At 39.1% G+C, this 23,986-nt stretch overlaps 1 protein-coding gene across 1 annotated transcript in view; it reads left to right on the forward strand.

The window, feature by feature from the left end:
• POLD1 (DNA polymerase delta 1, catalytic subunit) overlaps positions 1 to 23,986 on the forward strand; it is a gene marked incomplete in the record, with an annotated part of 178,980 nt that overhangs the window by 61,359 nt on the left and 93,635 nt on the right. The window contains 5 exon segments of the mRNA XM_072427214.1: positions 10,175 to 10,366; positions 12,585 to 12,673; positions 13,276 to 13,392; positions 14,036 to 14,149; positions 14,405 to 14,552. Coding sequence (XP_072283315.1) covers positions 10,175 to 10,366; positions 12,585 to 12,673; positions 13,276 to 13,392; positions 14,036 to 14,149; positions 14,405 to 14,552 — 660 coding nt within the window.

The raw sequence follows: 23,986 nt of genomic DNA on the forward strand, positions 1-23,986 counted from the left end.
TTTCATTTTTTTTTTAAACAGTAATCCGAGCTCTGTGCTATGAGATGGGGGCGGGGCTGCCTGTGTCTCTTTCACATGTAGGCTGAGCTGCGTGCTCACCTCTCCAGCAGCAATCCTCTGAACGGATGACACAGAGCAGCCTGAGATCCGTGCATCCGAGGATGAGAGCTGCCGAGAGCTGGGCGGGGTATTCAAATCAGCCGGGCGGAGCAACCGGCTAAAAACCTCTGGGGAGAACTATGCAGGAGGGATGAAAATCTCCAAAATTACCCAGCTTTTATGATGCTGTTTATGAAACCAACAGATCAGTAGTGGGGCATGATAGTATAATGTTGGGAAGTCCAGTTACGGCCATGGACTTGTCAGGAATCGATAAGCCATGTGAGGTTGGCCTGCCTTCCAAATGAAGACATGAAAAAAAGACTAGAAAATGTTAATCCTAGCAAGCCAGAATATGGGCATACATTCATTGCTCTTTGAATTGTGCGGTTTGAATTTTATGTAAGCTGGGAGGATAGTTAGGTGAAAATATTCTAGCACAATCTGATGCGATAAAGACTCCTAAGAAAAAATTGCTTTCTGACAGGGGTGATGTGGGCAGTTCCCTTTCGCAAATTTCCTTGAGACCTTTGTAGTGCAACATTAGCATTTATTTACTAAAAATGTTTAGACTCTTCACCTTGCAAAAGGAGTCAACTTATAAAAAAACATTTATGTAGAGTATGTGGTAAGTACCCATGCAAATGCAAACAAAAGTCATGATTATCACTTGATATGATTTAAGCTGTCCTTTCAGTGTTGGACCAATGTGCTGGATGGAGGACCATCTCATCTAATTTAAATCTTGCAACTCCACAGTAGTGGTGAGCGTCAACAATCAGAAAGATTAGAAATCTTTCTAATTAAAAAATTTAAATTAGAAATCTTTCCCCTCTTTCTACGTTGTGCTCTTGGAGGATGCCCAGGTCTTGCTTTGGCAGCTGTATGGTATCGATTATGCACTTTTTTCCTCTACACTTACCCTATGGTAAGATTACTATAGCTTAATGTCAAAGTTCTTTATTCCAGTATCAAATTCAAATTGGCCGTACAGGAATTAAAGCGCCAAAAAGCAGACATTCCTTCTTTTCAGGAAACACATTTAGATAAAATGGGCACGTTTAATTTTGCAGCAGTACCTGACTGTGTTCTCAGTGCCAGGTAAAAATAAAAAGTCAGTTGGGGTAGCCATACTCATTCATGCTCATACTTTCCCCCGTCACTAAATCTACTTTAGACCCAGAAGGTCGATATATTATTTTGCAAGGTTGGTTAGATGCAAAGGAGGTTGTACTGTGCGATATTTATGCACCTAACGTGGCACAAGTTAAATTTTTAGAAATGGTACTTTGGTGCTATAGCATCTTCATTGTCACTCAACCACCTTCTTATAGTAAGCCCCAATAAATGAGTCAATATATCCAGGTGAATAGGTTTTTCAAACAGCTCCCCTAATAGGTCATTAACCATTCTTCAATATGAGGTTATGTGTGGGCAAATCCAAAAAATTTGATGTAGAGTGTCAACCTTAGAACCGCACCTCCAGAAAGAATTAATTGTATTTGGACAGATCCTATGAAGCACCTCTGGTGTAAATTACCAGTGCATTATTTATTTATAAGTACTTTCCTTATGTAAAGTGTACAGAGAACTTTTCTGGACTTGTTGCCACAGTATTTTCCAAATATCCTCCGTAAGAGCTCTACCCAGAATCTGTTCCCACTATTGCACATAGGCATGTTTCACTATTCGAGAATTCAAATCCAGGTGAAGGACCTTGTAAATTCCTGAAATTTGACCTTTTCTGTGAGGGCCCACTGATACACCTTTTCTCAAAGGAGGTGAGTAGTGGAAATACAAGATCCTTTTTTAAAGTCTGTGCAAAGTGCTGAGTTTGTAGATAACTATAAAAGGAGTTGCCTGTTACCCTAAATTTCCAGAGGATCTCCTGATACGATAAAAGCCTTCTCATGCAAGGGTGTACTATTTGGCCAAAATGAAAAAGCAAGCAAGCCCTCATGCCATGGACAAGCCATGTGGTGTGTTGAGCTGTCCAGAATTTTAGGGGTATAAAGAAAAGATGTGAGGAGTGAGGGCTCTGAGGTTAGCTTGAATCTACAGTTATAGTGGGACTTAATTTTCTTAGTAAACTGCATTAGAGCTAGCAAGGAGTGTTCGGGAGACCTATATGAGGTGCTCCAGCGTATAGAACTCGGGGGGATAGGTGCAATTCACAATTTCTCTAGTTCCGTCCAACGGTTAAAAGACTGCAGTGTCATCCAGGAGACAAGAAGTCTAAGATGCGAAACAAAGTACCGTATTTTTCGCCGTATAAGACGCTCCGGAATATAAGACGCAGCCAGTTTTAAAGGAGGAAAATCTAGAAAAAAAAGATTCTGAAAGATTATTCCCCTTCTGATTACTCATGTACCATTCATACCGGTATTCCCCTTCTGATCACTCATGTGCCATTCAAATTCCCTTTCTGATCACTCTGTGCCTATCAAATTCCCTTTCTGATCACTCTGTGTCATTCAAAATTCCCTTCTGATCACTCTGTGTCATTCAAATTCCCCTTCTGATCACTCTGTGCTTTTATTCCACTGTACGGCAGTTAGGACAGGGAACAGCAGGTGGCGCTGTGCCGGCTTCTTTCGCTCTGCTTTACAGACAGGAGAAAACACGATGCTGGCAGAGGAGAGAAGAGACAGACGCTGCATGCAGCCAGAGACACGCAGGATCGGGTATCGGGTGAGTATATTATTTTAATTATTTTATAACACATTTGTCGTATATGATGCACTAACTTTTCCCCCCCAGTTTTGGGGAAGAAAAAGTGCGGCAAAAAATACGGTAGTATTTAACAAAGTCTGATACTCTTGGGCCTCCTGCAGTACGAAGGGAGCACATTACTGTTTTAGAGTATCTATGTTTTTTGTATCCCCTTATAAATTCCAATACTGTCGCCTGCAGTCTTCTAAACGTCTTCAGAGGAACTGTCACTGACAAAGTGGAAAATAGGTATAAAAATTTCAGTAAAATAGACACTTTAACAAGAGCAATACGGCCGAAGAAAGAAAGCGGTAGTGTTTTCCACTTCCTGAAAAGGGAAGAGACTTTCTGGAGTAGGGGGGACATAATTACTTTTGTACAACTTGTGGTATGTGGGGGTTAAATAAACTTCCAAATATTTACTTGAATCCGCCTTCCAATTATAAGGGTAGAGGCTTTTAAGTTGCTGTACCAAAGGTTCTGGTAAATTCACTAGCAGGTTTTACGTTTTAGTTGAATTTGTTTTGTACCCAGAGAGGGTGCCATACTCATCCAACACCTTTTGTAGAATAGGTAATGTTATTAAATGGTTAGTTAGTGTTAGCAGAATGTCATCATCATAGATTGCAATTGTAAAATGCTTGGTTTTGATGGGCATCCCTGCAATATCTGGGTGCCTGCAGATCATGGCTGCAAGAGGCTCTATATATAATGTATAGTAATGGGGAAATGCCATTTTTAATTTGAAACCTTGGGGAGTTAGATTGCTGGAATTTACCTTCAGCTGTAGGTTTGGTGTATAAAGCAGAAATCACATTCAGGGAGGGTCCACATATTCCCACCCAATATAATACCCTCATCATGAAAGGCTAACTAAGGCATTGAGACTAAGGTCCATCGCACCAGTGTCCAAATATTTAAAGCATCAATGACATCAAGTGTTCATCTAGTGTTGTCACCTGCTTGGCGAGCCGCAAAAAAAACAACCTGACCTTTAGCTACAATGGTGGGCGTGTAGGTTCCCAGGCCGGTGGCCTGAAATAATACGGAAAGAATATGGGTGAAAATTTTCAAATCAGTATTGAGGAGAGCTACTGGGCGATAACTGGCAGGATTCTGTGGTTCCATTACCTGGCTTGGGAAACACTGAAATGAATGAATGAAGCATCGCGTTTGGGATCAGGGACCCTTCCAGGAAGCTATTATATAGAGGCTAGTCATGTGCAGTGCTAGAATGGGGGCGTATGCCTTGTAGTAGCTATATGAGAAGGCATTGGGGACTGGTGCTTTATGAGGGGAAGGTTAGAAATTGTTGTCATTATTTCTTTCCCCGTTATCCCCTTATTAAGGGCCTCTACTACCAAATGCGCCAGGACAGGAAAGGCGCAATTGCAGAGGATCATATACTGTGCAGTATAGGTCAAAATAGTAGTCCCCAAATATTTTTGCTATGGCCTCTGGGTAATACTGAAGGACCCCAGAGCCATCACGGAGCGACATCATGATAGTTTTAGAGGTCTGGTCTCTTACTCGTTGGGCTAGCAGAGTATCGTATTTATTACCTTTGTCGTAGTATTTCTGTCAAAGATACGGCAAAGACCACTTTGTTTTATCAAGATCCAGTGTTTTAGGTTGCTGTCCAAAAGCTGTCACCTGTTTAAGAAGTGAAATCGTGGGGCCATATAGAGTCCCTGTTTAAATTTATGTAGATCATTTATAAGGAGGGAGCATTTTTTTCTTTTTGAGTTTGGAGGGTTCTGCTATGCAGTGACCCCTGATCACCACTTTATGAGCCTCCCAAAACGTAGAAGCCTGTCAGACAGAGTGTAGATTATCTCGGAAGTAGCTTATCCGTGTGTCCTGTATAACCAGTTTGGTTGGACTATATTTCAGCAGATAGTCATTCAAGCGCAAATGACAGTTCCTACTACAACTGATGCGCCAAACTGATGCACGTGACTGATGCGCAAACCATCATAAAGTTGATATTTGTGGATAGGCCTTGTGGAAGCGCGCAGACACACGTGAAGTGGCCGGAGGATTAGAACTTGAATCCACTGTGTGTCTGTTCATTAATGGGGTGTGACAGAGGTTGAAATCACTTGCTATCAATAGATAAGTGTATGGAAGGGTACCAATTTGTGCTACTATTTGGGAGTTGAGAGGGGTTAGGTGCATAAAGATTGCATAAAACAACCTCCTTTGTTCCCATCAAGCCTTGTAAAATAAAGAAACATCTGGCTGGATTGATATGATTTAGTAATGTGGATGAGTATGGCAACCCCCACTGATTTATAAATGTATCCCATGTATTCTCCCATAAATGTTTGGGAGAATTGACGACTAACAAAATTAAGGGTGTTTTTAAGACCTAGATGTGTCTCTTGTACAAAGGCTATATCAGCATGCTGCCTTTTCAGTTCCTGTAGAAGTAGTTTATGTTTAGTATAAGAATTGAACCCCTTAGCATTAATGGAACAATATTTTACTTAATCATAGGCATCATGAAAAATAAGGATCATAGATAAGCATAGGGGATAACCTTTATAAGTCATTAAACATTCCAACCATATCCAAGGACCTGACCCATGGGAAAAGGAGGTGAAGAGGCTGAAAGAGAGGAATAGGAAAAAAAAGGACAAAGAAATACATTTAAACCAACAATTCTTAACAATATCCGAGAAACACATATTGGAGCCTCCTCCATGCCCAAAAGTCCTCCAGTGAGTGACCACCCTGATGGACAAATACCTTAAAAGACATGGCCCCAATGGGGGCATGATCGGACCCGCCGATCAATAGTGTTGAACACTGCCAACCAGGTTGCATTCAAACAAGTTTAGGTTCAGTGTTCTCCCCAGCCCCTTTTAGCTGGGCACACCACCCGGCACTTTTCAGTACCCACCCAGCTGTTCTATGGTGGTTACTGAGGAGTTGGATCGTAATACACTGGGTTGAACACTTGAGGTTGATGGTCAGTTTGGTGTGAATGTTCAGGATAATTGGGCAAATACCTCTGTGCATCATCTTCAGGATGATTGGGCAAGGAAAAACATGCCCAAAAAAAAAAAAAAAGTTCTAACTAGAATGCAAATGTCAAGTTGCAATGAAAATTGTAGAGTTCCGCGAAGCCCTGAAGAGGTGAGGGCTCAAGCAATGTTGTCCGGTGCCAAAGTAGACGTGGTGTCGCTCTTCTGGATAATTGGCCCATTAAATCTGTGCAAAAAATAGCAAGATTTCACATAGGATAAAATAAGGCCAAATCATTGCATCCAGATGCTGGAGTAAAAATAGTGCTAATATTCAGGGTAATTGGGGGGGGGCTAACGCTTCACAGTGTCTCACAGCTGCTGCCTTTGTTCTCTGGGGTTGTATGAGGAGATTCACGTTGTCTTCTCTTGGATCTGACTACCTGCTGGTCCAAGGAGACCGTAGGAAAGGTGGGTAGGGGGTCCCAGCCTGGGATGTTAGGTTGCGGGATATCAAGGATGTTACAGAAATGCGGTAAGTCCTCTGGATAACGTAGAGTGGCCTACATTGCGCGCTGTCAAGCTGAATGGGAAGCCCCAACGGTAAGGTATAGATGCATTCCTCAGAATTGTAAACAGGGGTTGTAGTACCCGTCTGCGTTGCAGGGTTGCTTGAGAGACATCTGAGTAGAGGTACAAAGTGGCTCCATCAAAGTCAATTGTACCCATGTTTCTGCCTGTAAGCATAATCCCTTCCTTAGTTGACAAGTCAGTCACTCTGCATATACCATCTCTAGGTCTAGTTGGAGGGTCAAGGGGGCTGGGAGCCCTACAAACCCAATCAAGTGAAATGATATATGTTCTTGGTCGACCCAATATGTTAAAGATGGCTGGTAAGACCTTGTAATACCTTGTAAGATCCTTGGAGTTTGCTGAAAGTCTTCCTCTGGTAGGGGGCTGTGAGCCTGAGGATTCCAGGATAAAGAGGATCTGTTGGAGGGGAGGGGGGATTGGGGGGATGCCAGCTGATCTGCATGTTGTGAGCCGGCTGCATGATTCACTTCACATGTGGTCGGTTTAAGAGGCACCATCTTGGGGTGCAGGGATGGGTCAGGACCTGCTGGAGCGAGGTACGTAGCGTCTCTCGCTGTCCTCGCACTGCTGGAGTAGAGGGGGCTTTAAGCTTTTGCTTCCCTATTGTAGGCTGCAGGATCGCTCGTTACAAAGTGTTTGGTGGCAGGCCGGGACAGGAGCTGGTTAACATGCGTCTTCACCCGGAGCCATCCAAGCCACGCCCCTACCACTTTTTCTGATATACGCCCTATTACATGGCCTGACCATGCCCCTGTAGTTCTAGAGATGAAACTAGGTACTATTCCAGTGAGAAAAAGCCACTGGAAACCTAATGATTTTCTCCTAATGAACTATACTCAAAAAACACACCTAATGAACTATACTCAAAAAACACACACACAAAAAAAATACACCTACCTTCAATCCCACAGGGCAGACCGATCTCTCCGAGGGCTGCCCGGCATCTGGTCCCGCGTCATCCCAACAATGCTCCGGGCTCCGCCATCTTCGTCTTCTCTTCCGCATTCATCTTACGTCACCCGATCCAAGGCCGAGATCGGATGACGTAGGATGAAAAAAAAATTTGCTGATCTCACTGCGCATGTGTGAGATCGTCAAATTTTTCTCTTTAAGCAAAAAGGCTACTTCTGTGCATAAGCCCCTAGGAGCCTCCCAGATGCATGACATAGGTATAAAGGGAGGCTTTGTGCTTCTATTCATTCAATTAGGGGGCGGTGCTGCACCCTTTTTTTTTTTCTTTTAAAAAGGGTGTTGCACAGTTTACTCACATAAAAGGGTTCTCTACCCTTTTATGAAAAATGAAAATTCTGAGTATAGGTACGCTTTAAATATCCCCCACTAACGTGGCCCTGCAAACTTTCTTGAATGCTTTTTTCGGGGAAAAATGTACAATCGGTAGCACAAACCTCCATGCTGTGGGAGGTCCATAAAGTGGTATTTGAGGGCCATGGCATAGTGGAATCTGCTAAACTTAAAAAAAAATACGTTGGCCCTGCGCATACAACTTGAGGCATTCCTGGAACAATTGGAGCAGTCACTTTATGCTAACCCTACTATTTCATTACTTCATAAAGTTGTAGATGTTAGGCATAAACTTAAGGAGTTAGCTGTAGGTAAAGTAGAAAAGTCTGTGATGTACCTTCGACAGCGATATGATAAGGGTAATAAACCTAATTCACTTTTAGCACGTTAAATTCGGGATTGAACTGCCAAGGCAACCCCTATAGTTTTGAAAGACACTAATGGTACCCTTCAGTATGATCCAGAAGTTATGGCTAGAATTTACAAGGAGGAGAATACTACTCCTTGTATAGTGCGGTACATGATTCACAAAAAGGAGACCAATCTACTTAGATCACTCCTAGATTACCTAGCACGCTGTTCATTTTCGGTTTTGGAAGATGCAGCTATTGAAAAATGTAATGTATCTATCACATTACTGCAGCCACGAGAAAAGTCGTACAACCCTTTTATGCAAGATAAAAATTCTGTTTTAGGGTGCAGCACCACCCCCTAATTCTCGATTGCCTAGAATAGGAGCAAAAAGCCTCCCAGGATACCTACGTCAGGCATTCCGGGAGGCTCTTGGATGCTGCTCCTTTTATGGCCATTTCTGTGTTTGGTGATGACACCAAACTATGCAATTGAATTGCGTCCATAGAGGATGTCTATCTACAAGCAGACTTGGATGTACTGTGATTGGGAATCCAAGTGACATTTAATATATATAAATGTAAAGTTATACTTTTGGGACTAACAGCAAGCATTTTTCATACTGTCTAGGGTGAATACCGTTGTGGAGGGGTGGGGGTCAGGAATGCAAAAGGATCTGGGGGTTCTGGTAGATCATAGACTTAATACCAGCATGCAATGCACAGCTGCAATATCAAAAGCTAGCAAAATACTTTCTTGTATCAAAAGAGGAATAGACTGCAGAGATCGATAAATAATCCTTCCCCTGTACAAAGCATTGGTCAGACCGCATCTGGAATATGCAGTCCAGTTTTGGGCACCAGTTCACAAAAAGGACATTGTGGAATTGGAGAGAGTGCAGAGAAGGGCAACTAAACTAAGGAAAGGAATGGAGGAGCTCAGCTATGAGGAGAGATTAGCTGAACTGCATCTTTTCTGCCTTGAGAAGAGCTGTTTAAGGGGGTATATGATCACCCTGTATAAATATAGACCCTGTATATATATTTTAGTGTAAATAAGCTTAAAAATTTAAGTCAACACAAAATTTGTTCAAAATTGTTCCCCAGTGTTATGTGTAAGAAAAATGAATGGCACATGGAAAAAGTATTAAACACGCTTACCGAAATGTATTTTATATTTGGTAGAAAAGCCTTTGTTGGTAATGGCAGCTTCAAGATGGCTTATTTATAAAGAAACTAGTCACATGCATTGCTCAGTTGTGATTTTTGCCCATTCTTCCATACAAACTGTCTTTAAATCTTGAAGGATCTTTGGGCCTCATCCATGAACTCTGATCTTTTGGTTTTTTTTTTTCTCCATGGATATTTTTTAGGGATAATGAATGTTTGTAATTTCATGAATAATAAAAAAAAGCACAATGTATTAGCTTAACTATGGATTTAACACTCGAACGTCACAGTATTTTGATTTATGTTGGCAGTTACAGTCTTAGATGGACACTTAAGTGCTACATCTAGTTATAGCCATTAGTTCTTAGATTTGTTCCCAAAAGCAGACACCATCTTCATATAGCTTAAAAATTGCTATGCTTTGGCAGTGATGAAATGCGTTGTATGTTGCATTCTTTCAATCAACATAAAAAAATACATTAGTATTATTTAAAAGATTATTTATTGACTCCACAGCCCTAGGTTGATGCAGTGATATCTGTTAGGTTGCCATTTGTTTTTGTTTTTTTTGTAATGCCTAATGTATTCTTTTTGAAAAATGTATGTTTCTCCTCACTAAGGGAATACCATTTACCATTTGATTTTTGCATCTTTAAATATGTTCCTTTTCTCAGGAAAATCTTGAACTTAGTCCACTCTTATCTGTTTTTTTGCAATCTATATCTGGAACATAAGTACAGTGGAACTCCAGGTTCTTTGGGTCTTTCCTTGTAAGCTTGGTCCCCCATCCCACCCACAACCCAAGCCCCTCCCCCCCCCCAGCACATAACTGTGCTTTACATTTTGTGTGTGCCGTTGCCAGTAAAGTCCTTCTAATTTCTTCTTGACATGTACTTGATTAACCCCATAGTGTGGTGTTAGTATATATCATTATTATTATTCGTATTAAGAATAAAAAATATATATTTTTTTTTATAGAATGGGAATGAACAAACACGGAGAAGGTTGGCTGTATACTGCCTGAAGGATGCCTACTTACCTCTTCGTCTTCTGGAGAAACTCATGTGTGTTATAAATTACATGGAAATGGCTCGAGTGACAGGTGTGCCTCTCAATTACTTGTTATCCCGTGGGCAGCAAATAAAGGTGGTCTCGCAGCTTCTTAGACAGGTATGTGATAAAGCATATGCATTTTTTGTTTGAGCTAAAATATTGTCCTAAGAGTTTTTCTTTTCTTTTTTTGCATTTATCTTAAGAATATGCAGAGCTCCACGACAATTTATTTCATTTTACTGTAGTTAGACCTGTTAAAGGATTTAAGTGTACTTTGAGGATGTAAGGCTTGCATAGAGTGGAAATTTGCTAATCGAGTTATAGCACTGTAGTTTTCTGAAAATGATACCTGTCTTACTTCTGATTTTATTCCCTCAAATGAAACAAACATATGCAGTTTTCTCCCCAGAAATTTTTTTTCAGCTGGGTGGTCAAAAAGTGGGTGGCGCTACACGTGACAAATTTAGTGCTCCCAGTTCTCTTTGTGTTATAGGTGTCAAATACCCCCTATAATTTTATAAGCTTTCAGCCACCCATAAACTTTGTTTCAAGTTTCTAAGGCCAGCCTAATATATTATGCCTCAACTTCCTGGTGTCCCTGTACAGTGACCTGACTCCCTACTGCCCAATATTTTAAAATGCATGTACCGTATTTTTTGCCATATAAGACGCACTTTTTCTTCCCCAAAACTTAGGGGGAAAAGTTAGTGCGTCCAATACGACAAATGTGTTAAAAAAAAATAATTAAAATATTATACTCACCCGATACCCGATCCTGCGTGTGTTTCTGGCTGCAGCGTGTCTCTCTTCTCTCCTCTGCCAGCATCGTGTTTTCTCCTGTCTGTAAAGCAAAGCGAAAGAAGCCGGCACAGCGCCACCTGCTGTTCCCTGTCCTAACTGCCGTACAATAGAAAAAAAGCACAGAGTGATCAGAAGGGGAATTTGAATGACAGAGTGAACAGAAGGGGAGTTTGAATGACAGAGTGATCAGAAAGGGAATTTGAATGGCACATGAGTGATCAGAAGGGGAATACCGGTATGAATGGCACATGAGTGATCAGAAGGGGAATAATCTTCCAGAAACTTTTTTTCTAGATTTTCCTCCTTTAAAATTGGGTGCGTCTTATATTCCGGAGCGTCTTATACGGCGAAAAATACGGTAATCACTTCTAAAGGTGTAGTGGTGTAATCAATGTAATGTTTTTTCCCCCCACTTAAATTTCAAGAGAGATAAATACCACAGGTTTTATTGGGGGGAGAAAAAGGTGAACACTTATTAAAGCTTGCAAAGTAGTGACAAACTCTTCTAATTTAGGTCTATAAATATGGCTAAGGTGGTAAAACGCCCTTGAATGTTGCATGTAGCGCCTGCAAAAAACATACAGAAATGCCACCTTCTACCCCTGAAAAGGAGACAAAAACTAAAATATTTGTTCTAATAGAAATGCCTAAGTGCCTAAGTGCCTAAATCTGAAGGCAAAAAACAGCGAATGTTTACTAAATCTTAGGCTGTGTTCAGACTTGTTGAGTTTGTAATTAAAGAGGAACTAAACTGAAAAGTTCTTAAACCAAAAAAATCCACTTACTTTTAATCCCGCAGGGAAGTCTGATCCATCCAGAGGTGTCTTCCATCAGGTCCCCATTTTTGCCTCTTCCTGGTTCTTCTTCGTACGTCACCCGACACAAGCGCAAGTTTGGGTGACGTAGGTTGGAAAAAAACTTGCTGATCTTACTCTGCATGTGTGAGATCGGTAAATTTTTCTCTTTTCACGAAAAGGCTCACATTCATTCATGATTGAAAAAGGGTGTTGCACCTAAAAAAAACCTCAACAAACAGAATTTTTACTTTACATAAAAGGGTAGACAACCCTTTTATGTAAAGTGAAATTTTTAAGTTTAGAACATGTAAAGTTTACAGCATTTCTCTTATTGTTCCTGGAGAGACACAGCAATTGTTTAGAGGTTAGCAATGCTGGTTAAAAAAATTAAAGAATTTCTCACCATCTGCCCTTTTGTTGGAATAGGACCATGGACTATAAGTAACATTAAACTAAACTGAATAGAACTGGCAGGTAGCCAGTTAAGTTTAAAGTCTAGTCTTGATATAGGTCATTGGGGTTACTATATAGTAATGCCACGTTCAGGATGACCCTGAATTTACATGTTTCATGTTAAATATTCCTAACCTCACAGATTAGCTCTCAACCTAATTTTAAAGTTTTGAAAACTTAAACTTAACTTAAAACTTAAGGTTTAGGCCTATAAAAAAACAACTAAATTATGTAATTGTCATACTGTGTATGAAGCTAATCTAGAAGCTTTCATATTCTTTCAGGCAATGAAGCAAAATTTGGTGATGCCAGTGGTAAGATCTGAAGGTGGTGAAGATTACACTGGGGCTACGGTCATTGAACCTGTGAAAGGGTGAGCACAGTATGCATGACTCAAAAAGGGAAAACTATTTATAAACAAATTATGATGCAAAATTTAACTGGCTAGTTCCATCTAGTACCATAACAACACTTTATGCCCTGCACATTTTAAAAGCTCACCTTGCAGATTTATTGAATGTGTTTAAATCAATGTTCATTCACTGATTTCTAAATATGCCCCTAAAATTGTTTCCTGTATAAAACATCCTAAAGTTATTTTTAAATGAAATATATGTATTTTAATATTTTGTTAAATATTTGTGAAAACATAATTACCCAAAAATACCTAAACTGTTTCCTAAATTGATGTTAAATACTAATACTAAAAGTGTTCTTGTAATCCTATTAAAACTTAATAATTTGGAGTTAAGATCTTTTTTTTTTTTTTTTTTTTTACAAACGTTTTATTGCCTGTTACTATGCTAGTATTACATTTGTTTGCCAATTTCTGCCAACATACATTACCATAATTCCACTTTTAAGCTCCATACCCCCAATATTTATACATACATATATATATATCTATATATATATATATATATATATATATATATATATATTTATTTATATTTATATATTCATTATCTTCTTTAGGTATTATGATGTGCCTATTGCCACCCTTGATTTTTCATCGCTGTACCCATCTATCATGATGGCCCACAATCTCTGTTACACTACTTTGCTGCAGACGGGATCCATTGAAAAATATGGGTTTGTACTTTATTATTTTTCCTATGTTTTTGTATTTATATTTTTACTGGGTTCCAAAAACTTTTTGTAACTAAATATAATGAGGCAAATTGTATTTTTTAGATTATTTCATAATTATTTCACTAATATTAATTTTTACCAGTTTAACTACTTTAACAAGAAAGCCAGCCCTTAGGAAGTAGTTTCAGCACGTTCTATAGATTGCTTTAAGAAAAAGCTGGTTGTTTTTCTAGAACTACAGAACATAACTGGGTATTAAGGCATTAAAGTAAAAATAATAGTGACTTTTGATCCAGGGAACATTCCATTGCCTCATGGAATCGGGAAGGAATTATTTTCCCCTGTTGAAGCAAATTGTACCAGGGGATTATTAGCCTTCCTCTGGACCAACCATGTCTTATAGGGTTTTATATCTGGGATATGTTTATTTCCCTGGATAGACTTATGTCTTTTTTCAACCTAACCTACTCTGTAACTATGTATATTAAAAAACAAAAACTCTTGTTCCTAGAAAGTCATTTTTAGATGGTATTTCTATAATAGAGCTTGTTACAATCATATTTACACTTACATGACACTAACATTTCTAAAAACATTGTTTTTTCTACTTTGTCATGCTATTTATCTATCTTAAAAAACCAAGACTAAGTCCTGAAGACTTTATCAAGACTCCTACAGGTGATCACTTTGTAAAAGCAAGTGTAAGGAAAGGTCTTCTACCCGAGATCTTAGAAAATCTTTTGTCTGCTCGAAAGCGGTAAGTAATCCTTGCAGAATTTAAGGTGAATTTTTATATATAGTATTTTACCTTTTATTTTTACTAATTGGTTGTTTAAAATATTTCAGATTTGTAAGTAATGAAAGTAAAGGCTCATTTAATTTACATTCTGAAAGCTATTAACTTTCATTAGTTAGAGAAAGATTTTGGCTGAAAAGTAAATAGAAGGTATTTGTGTAACCTGTTTGTTGTAACTTGCCCAGACACATTACATCCAGTTTTCAATCACTGCAGAGCAAAGACTGAACTGAAGAAAGAGACTGATCCTTTTAAGCAAAAAGTATTGGATGGACGACAGCTAGCACTGAAAGTGAGTGCTAACTCTGTGTATGGATTTACAGGAGCACAAGTGGGAAAACTGCCCTGTCTGGAGATTTCACAGGTAATATATGGTAAATTTATATCTAGATATTTAATTACACTTGACCAACTGTCTGGAAAAATCTACTGTTATTATAGTCATATATCACTCTATGTTAAATGTAAGTGTAATGTTGGAAGAATCATTAGATAAAGTGTTTTAAATAGCTGAACTGTCAGGTAAATAGAATTTGTAACCCATAATACTACTAAAAAAAAATATTGAGGTATGTATACCCTATAGACACATTTGATGGAGAGAAAGGCAAAAACAACTTATAAAGCATGGTTCAATTTGTGCCAATGGGGAAAAAATCCTTCTTGATCCCATGAGGCAAATGAATGTTCCTGGATCAACAGTATCTGTTGTCTTTCCTTTAAGCTTTAATGCCCAGTTATATTGTGTGCTTCTAGAAAAGCATCCAGCCTTTCCTCCAAACAATTTAGAGAATTTATAAAACTATTTCCGGAGGGAAATTCCACATTTTCACAGACCTTACTGTGAAGAATCCCTTCCTTATGAGAGTTTTATCTTTCTTGAGCTTAATAAATAAATAAATTGTTTACAAATGACTCCGCCTGAATAGGCGTGTGTGTTGGCGTCATCGGCAGCAAAATAGCTGTGTGTGTGTAACTGCATGTCACATCCTGCAGCCTTACAACACTCTGTGTATGAACCTCCATATCCCCTAAACCGTATGTCATAATAACTTGAAATTTTGTTTGTATGAGTGCACAGGGAACACTCATAGTAACCACAATTTTAGCACCCCAGCTTTTAAAAATGTCAAGATATGGGGATCAGAATTGTAAAAACAACATTGGGGTTGCTGTTTCATAAGCAAGTCCGCCTAGGAGTCCTTAATTGAAAGTGCAAATTAGAGACTCCAGGGCCACTTACATAGAAAGGAGTATTGGGATGGGGCCCCTGAATTCATACCTACCTGTCACATATCTGTCATACTATGTTACTCTGTCTGATTTTGTTTTTTGAATCCCATTTTCCCTAAAATGGTGGGGTTTACAAAACCGAAAATGTAGGTGCAGTGAGGGGGACACCTTTGGCTAACCCTTCCCACCATCACTAAAATTTCATTACTATGACATCATTAGAACATGAAAAACTTCACCATCAAAACACACTGCCCTGTTACACATTACTGCCCACTTCTAACACCTGAACCCCCATTTCTCTGTAATGGGGAGGTGTCTGAAACTGAAAATGTTGGGGAATGGGGAGCTTCTGTGGCTAAAACCCCCTAAAATGTCATCACTATGGTAATATTAGGAAATAAAAACTCGTCCCGTCAAAACAAAATTGGGGTTCAGGTACTGAAAGGGTACATTCATGTGAAAAAGGTCAGTTTAATGGGCAGATTTGGGCATGTTTTTTATGTTGTAATAATGCCATGGTGATGAAAGTTTGGGGGGTGTTAGCCACAGGTGTCTCCCACCTGCACCTATAATTTTGTTTACCTGCACCTCTCTGTTCTAGAGAAATTAGGGTTCAAGTTAGGGAAGCAGACAGTTTGATGGGCAGAGATTAAGGGGGTTTTTACATGTGTCCCCCACTTGCACCTACATTTTCAGTTTCCAGCACCTCCCCATTCCAGATAAATTGGGTTTTAAAGAACAGAAGCAAAAAAAGTAGCACAGTATTACAATTATAGTTTTGTGAAAGGTAGGTAAAGAATTTAGGGGCCCCACTCCAATGCTCCTTGTAATTAAAGTGCCTCAGGGTCCTTAGTTTGCATTTTAAATTTTAGGCTCCTAGGTGCACTTTCTTATTAAACAGCAACCCAAATGTTTAATTTCCACAAGTTTTAAACTCGTGATCCCCATATCTTGAAATTCATTAAAGAAATTTTGGTTATTAGTAGCTATAGGAGTCCCATGTGTACCCTAAAAGGTGGATAAATTTCACAGGCATTTTTTTTAGCCAATAGAATATGGGCAGTGATTGGGGTCACTGGCTGTCTTGCCTCTATCTTGCTATCACAAGCATAATGCTCCTAAAGCAACACCACATTTTAACATTATATAGATATATCCTCTTTTTTTAAAATAGAAAAATGTTTTTTTTTTTTTTTTTTTTACCTTTTGCCAATCCATTGGTACCATGCTTTTGATAAAAAGAGTTTCTAAAACTTTTAAAAAATGCATTTGAAATAACTGAGCTCAGCACTTTGAGGACACATGAGTGTAATTCATCAGGTCCTACTGGTTAAACAACCCTAATTTTATCCAATTGTTGCTCAATCATATCAGTTTCGAGCCATTGTGGTTCGTATAAGGTAGTGACATTCAGGTTTGCATTTTGGACATGCGCTCCACCATTTTTCTTTGTGTATACGGAGCTAAAAAGAAGTGTATATTTAATCTCCCTCTTCTTTATACCCAGTTGCCAACCCTGAGACATCCCTTAAGGGGGCCTGCATGTTCAGACCTGATCTTTTTGCTATTATTATATTTTTTAAAAAGTGTTGGGGGATTTGCCATACTTTCTTTTGCAGTCTCTTTAATTTTAAAGTTTTGTACATTTGATTTCCCGTTTACATCTTTTGTTATATTCCTTATAATTTCCAAATGATGAAGGTGATCTTTAATTTTTATATTTTTTTGAATCCCATTTTCTTATTATTTCTGGCTTTTTTACATTAGCTAGTTTTAAATACATTGGTTTTAATTTTTGCTTTCTAAACCTATTGCCCATGGGAAATTTTTGAGCAGTGTGTTTATGTAGAACAGACTTGAAACATTCCCATTTATGTTCTGTGTTCTTTGAGGACCATATTCCCTCCCAGTTCAAGTCATGGTGAGCCACACTTTACAATGGAAAATTTGCTCCAATTTGACAAAACAGTCTTTCCCGCTCAGGGGTGTTTCAACTAAACAGAAGTCTGTGAAATAAAAGATAGCCTACTGGCTAACATATGCCAGTCTTGCTTAAGAACCAGCCCTTCTCTTTATACATGTCCAAAATCCAGAGAGAACTAGATATGAACTATATTTAGATATAATGGAAAGAGCTAATTGGTATAGTAATAGTGTCTATGATTTCCAGAGACCTCGATGGGTTTTTGCCAACCCCAAATACAAAATTTATAAGAAATAAAGCAAGCAGTAAGAAATAAAGCAAGCAGTGGGGTTCTTAGGCAAAACAGTATTGTAATATTGATAATGCAATGTATAATATAAAGAAATTTTTATATCATAACTGAATGTAAGTATATAAGTAGCCATGAATCCTGGCACTAGACAACTCACAACTGTTTCAAATCTGGTTAGTGGGCCAAAATATGACCCTATTGTCCATTTATATCACATTAATGGATTGATCGATATAAGAAAGTGATAACCCAAGGTTAAGGATGATGGAAATGACCAATGAATGAAGATGAATAGGATGAATGCTGTACTTGAGTATATATAAAAGCAGATTGGATGAATGTTGTGCATAAATATGAATAAAGGGGGAAAAGTAGACAAATTGCATATTTATATACGTAAATATAAGTAAGGGTTGAATATGCAGCATATTATGTAACATCCAGAGAGTAACTTTTAGAGAGAAGCCTGTAATTATGGACGCATTCTGGCCACAGCTTCTTCCAACATGTGTTTAAAGTTTTGGGTTATATTTCCTTTAGAACCTTTTGTATCACTTGAAGACATGTTTCGATGGTGAATTTACACCTTAACAGAAAAAGTATTGTGGGAATCCATGGCCTTGAAGAGGTGCTGCAATAGAGTTCAAAGTATAAAGTAGCCTAAAGGTCTGGATGATCCAAAGGTTGAATGAAGGATGTTGTGTTTGCTTAGAGGAACTCTAACTGGCCACTAGTGTTGTCCATCATAAGGAAAACATTGAAAGGCAGCTCTTTTTTGGTACATTTTGGCTTGAGGGATGAAACCTTGGTCTGATACATGGGCTTTGGTGATCCAGGCTTTGGAGTTGTGCATCCAGGTTTTTCTTTTTTTCTTTTCAGGGCCCTGGGTTTTCCAGATTTATAAATTAATGCTGGCTTCATCAGGATCCCAGCAGCATTGCCACACATTATCAAGGTCACTATCCTTCTGAGATATGAATCCGGGGACTCGGGCTTCCTCCATTAAAAAAGTCCTGGATGGCATCTTCAGAACAATCCATGTTGAAGACTTGTTCTGGCTGATACCCTTTCTCCTCTATTATCGCCTTGAATGCCTCAGGGTACTTCTTGGCTGCTTCCCCGTGCAGCAGTACACTCTTGAGCTTGAATCTCTTTTGAAATCTATCAAACCAGCCCTTGCTGGCTTTAAATGCAATGGGCCAATGATCCTGGTTGTGGGTCGTCCTCGTTGTCTATTTGGGCACATGCTTTTCTGGCAAATTGTTCATAAAATTGACCTTGTTCATGAAGCATCCCCACACACACGCTTTCACCACGGATTCGCAGAATCTGCAATATACGGGGACTGCACGTTATGGATTGCGATATAAAGGGGGACTACTGTACAACAATGAATGATACTAATTGAGACACTGGAGAATCCAGTCTGATAAAAGGCACACAAATGAAAGTAACACTGAGTAAAGATACCAATGAACAATATTGACTTAATATGTGGCATATCACATAGATTATGTAGAGGGTACAAGATGATTACAAAAAAGGTTTAAACCTGAAAAAATTGTTTAAACCGGGAAAGTGGTTGGCTTTTAACAGAAAAGTATGTACTGAACCTACATGAAAGCTTATAGGTGTGATCATTTTTCCATTCTCGATCGAATATACATGTTCATAAATGCATTTTTTGAAGGCTGTCTTCAATTTTCCCCTCATAGAAGCCCCCACAGGTGCACATAATCAAATATTTAACCCCTTGCGACCCACAGTTCACATGGTATTTGAGTTTTTGTGTGAAGTCATTGGTAGCATTCCCACTGGGCAGTTACTGCGAGCCTAGTTCGGGGTAAAAAAACTTGCTCAAAGCGTTTACCCTGAACTAGGTTCGGGGTAGCTAAAAATAGAAGCAAGCGCATTACAGTGCAATCTGATTGTCATACAACATTGTATGATTACAGTATGATTACAGATTACAACTGGAAAAAAAAAACACTTACCTTGTCCCCGCAGCTCCTCCGGAGACGTTTTTTGTCTTCTCGCGAGGTGTGCAGAGACAATCTCTGGGGTTCCCCGATGACGTTGGTGCGGGAGGCGGGGTGGGAAATTCAAATCATTTTGTATTGGATTCAATACAAAATAGCTGTATTGAGTCCAATACAAAGAAATCCTGATATAACTATATTATATACAGTGTTCTCCCCAGAAATTTTTTTCAGCCGGGTGGTAGGAAGCTGTAGCCGGGTGGTAAAAAAGGGGGTGTGGCAAAACACGGAAAATTTAGTGCTCCCAGTTGTTTATGTCATGGGTATCCAGTAACCTCTTATTGTTTCAGTGTTCTACCTTCTACCAATTATTTGTTACAACTTTGTAATGCCTGCCCCGTTAGTATATGCAATTTTTCTATTCTATGTACACAGGCCATAAGTGCTGGGCACCTAGGATTGGTAACAGGCGGTAAGTGCTAGGCACCTAGGATTGGTAACAAGCTGTAAGTGCTGGGCTTTTTCAGAGCTAGAAGTTTTTTAAGCAGCAGTGGTTCCTGGCATGAGGAATGGACAAATGTAACTTTACTGCCGGTGTGAATTCAGCCTAACTTCAGATGTGCTCCTGTGTCTATATTTAGTTAAAGTGAACTTTTGTGAAAATATTTTTTTTTACTTGATTCTTTTACAAAATTAGCCCAGCAGGGCCATGCTGGCACAGCTTCCACCTTTTCTCTGATGCTCACTTGTACTGCGCATGCATGAGATTGAACACTTTTTACATTATAAGAAAGCCTCTGAAGGTGGATGCACACAAGGAGCAGTGCAGAGCCTTTTGGGATATGTGACACAAACATCCCAGGAGGCTGTGGATTTCCCCTTCGGTCTTTACCGAAATGGAAGTGAAGACTGAAGGGGAGAGGTCCTCTCCACAAAAGTGTAAAAACAAAAAACGCACATTTTTCCATTACATAACAGAGAAAGTCACTCTTTAATATAATGTTAAAAATGTGGAGATGCTTTAATAGCATGTGATATCAGAGGACAGGACAGACTGTGACCCCCTCTCATAACTGCCCATATTCTATATAAAAACAGTTTGTGACGTTTATCCGCAGTGTGTAATGTCATCAGCAGCGCAGTGTGATAGCTATGTGAATGTAAAAGCCGCTTGTCATATGCTGCAGCCTAACAACTCGCTGTGTTCAAACCTTCATATCTTCTAAACCGTTGGTTGTATTAACTTGAAATTTTTAAGGTACACGTGGAGATTTAGGAAACTGAAACTGTAGGTGCAAGCGGGGGACACTTGTGGCTAAACCTTTTTAAAATGTAATTACTATGGCATTATGAGAACATGAATCTCTACCTAGCAAAATTTGCTGCCTGCTCTGTTACACATATCTCTCTGCATCTTAAGGAGCAAGTGGGGGACACTGGTGGCTAAACCTTTCTAAAATGTAATTGCTATTGAATTAGGAGAACATAAATCTCTACCTAGCAAAATGTGCTGCCTGCATCTTACCTCAAACCCCAATTTCTCCAGAATTAAGAGGTGCAGGGAAACAAAAATATAGGTGGAAGTGGGAGACACGTTTGGCTATCACCTTTCATCACCATGGCATCATTACAACATTAAAAAACAAAACTGTCCATCAAAATGCACTTCCTTGTTACACACGACTGTAACCTTCCTGTACCTCAACCTCAATAACATTCAGTGGGCAGAGTTCATTTTCTAATGATGCCATAGTGATGAAGTTTTAGGGGAATTTAGTCACAGATGTTCCCCACATGAACCTATATTTTTGGTTTCTTACACCTCCCCATTCCCCAATTGAAGTTCAGAATGTTAGATAAGTGGACAGGAATGTGTAACAGGGCAGGGAGGCCCATTTTGATGGTCAGAGTGTTTTATGTTCTAATGATGCTGTGGTAATGAGATTGTAAGGGGAGAATGTGCCCGCCACTTGCGCCTATATTTTCGGTTTTGTACCCCCCACCTAGGAGAAATTGGTGTACAAAGAAGAGAAGCAGACAGTAGTTTAATAGGTATAGATTTCTGACAGGTAGTTATATATTTAAGGGCCCCACCCCAATGCTCCTTGCTATGTTAGTGGCTCCGGGGTCCCCAATTTGCAATTTCAATTTAGGACTCCTAGTTGCACTTTCCTCTGAAACAGCAAAACCAAAGTTCAATTTTCATAACTTTTTACATTTTTGACCCCCATATCTTGAAATTCTTTACAGCTGGGTGGCTGAAATTGTAATAACTAGTATCTATGAGGGTCCCCTGTACACCCTGAAAATTACAGGTCATTGTGACATACATATTAGGAGATATGGAGGTTTGTACACACAGAGCTGGGAGGATGCAGAACGGCATGCAGAGCTAGAGGTGGATACATTTCCCAGGCAGAGCTCGTGCTATGAGATGGGGGCGGGGCTGCCTGTGTCTCCTTCACATGAAGGCTGAACTGTGTGCTCACCTCTCATCAGCAGCAATCCTCTGAATGGATGACACAGAGCAGCCTCACTGAGATCCGTGCATGCCAGGAGGAGAGCTGCCGAGAGCTGGGCGGGGTATTCAAAGTAGCCGGGCGGAGCAACCGGCTCAAAACCTCTGGGGAGAACTATGATATATATACATATATGTATATTATATAAGCTACTGTACAGTTATACTGTATACTGTACAGTTATATTACAATATACACAATTTTTTTTTTAACAGTTTTTTTTATATTTAAAGTTTATTATTAAATTTATTAAATATTGGACATATTCAGTGAGTTATGCCTAAGAATTATAGCCTTCAATGTAAAAATAAATTTCCATGCAAAAAAAGGAACACTTTTTGTTTGGAAATACAGAGAGAATTAGAACGCTCGGCGTTCGCATACGCATCCCTATGCGATTCCTGATGACGTTGGTGCGTGCCCCCAATCGACGGGGCTTTGCGGGAAATTCAAATATTTTGTATTGAATTCAATACAAACTCCTGTATCCATGGTTGTGTGTTTTAAACTTTATTATTTTCAGGATATCTACTGGACCCTTGTTTGGTCTACAATATAAAAAAAAAAAAAAAAAAAAAAAAAAAAAAATGAAAAACAGTGTACCGCTTTTGGTACAGAAATTCAGACATCAGTGAACCACCCAGGAGGTTAAGGCCTCATTTTCATATATCCACATGCTTTGTTTTCAGTGGTCACATCTAAATGTCCCATTGAGCATGGGTTGGGTATCAGTGTCTGATGTCCAGATGATCAGGATGTCATCAATATATTTTTATATACCAGATACCCTGAATGATATGTTCAGATTCATCCAAATTAATGACTTTATTTTAACGTTTACCATGAACATGCACAATTCCCTTCCTAGACAATATTATTAACATCACTGAGGACGTGCGGGTCACTACATCTCTTTATAGAAAAGAGTTGGCAGGGAATACCATTTTGCATGCTAATAGCACACATCCTCAACCACTAGCCATAATTACACAGTTTAATCAATATCACTTTAATATACTATATATCTAAACTCTGGGGTATTCTCCTTGCAGACCCCTCCATCAACCCTTACATGCGCACTAGAGAACTGGAGAGCCCCCACCTCATGGGTAATAAGGCAGGCTCCCAGTTCCCCATTCACACGCTGCAGGATAGATGAGAGGCTGGGGTCTCCTCCCGTTACAATATTTTTTTCATGCCAGTGATTTCCAGCTTACCAGGTATTACTCCTACACTAATACTATTCATGCTTGATAGTGTTGTACAAACAATCTTTTACCAGTAATAATTCAGCACTTATCTGTCATACTACTGCTCATGATTTTACTTACCTTTACTCACAATTCCGTTGTACCTATTTGCCAAATAGAACTATAGGCTTATCCTACAGCCCATTTTGGGTTATCACTTTCTTATATCCTTACTTTCTCCTTCTTTTTGTCATTTTACTTTTTATGAAAGTGTATATCATGATTATTGTTACTAATTTTGATTCACTATAATTCACTTACTCACCAAAAGACCAACTTTTAATCTCTCATTTCCACTCATTGACATATATGGACCATGATTTTTTGAGTAACCCCTTCGGTATATCTCCAATGGGGTCCACCAGCGTCCTGTATACAATACTGTAATGTGAAACATGTAGGTGAAGTATCTATTTATACACTGTTATCTTTATATTTACTGTACCCAATAGACCCTGGTTGAATTGTTTCTAGTCTTGCATTTATATTTTGTCATATGTTTGGTATGATATTAGAATAATTATGTGACATAGTCTTGGAATATATTGATTTATGTTCATATACCTATATTCATGGTCATTATTCAATGTGTCGCTGT

Source organism: Pyxicephalus adspersus, chromosome 11 (genome assembly GCF_032062135.1).
Source record: "Pyxicephalus adspersus chromosome 11, UCB_Pads_2.0, whole genome shotgun sequence".
In the NCBI taxonomy this organism is placed as follows: Eukaryota; Metazoa; Chordata; class Amphibia; order Anura; family Pyxicephalidae; genus Pyxicephalus; species Pyxicephalus adspersus.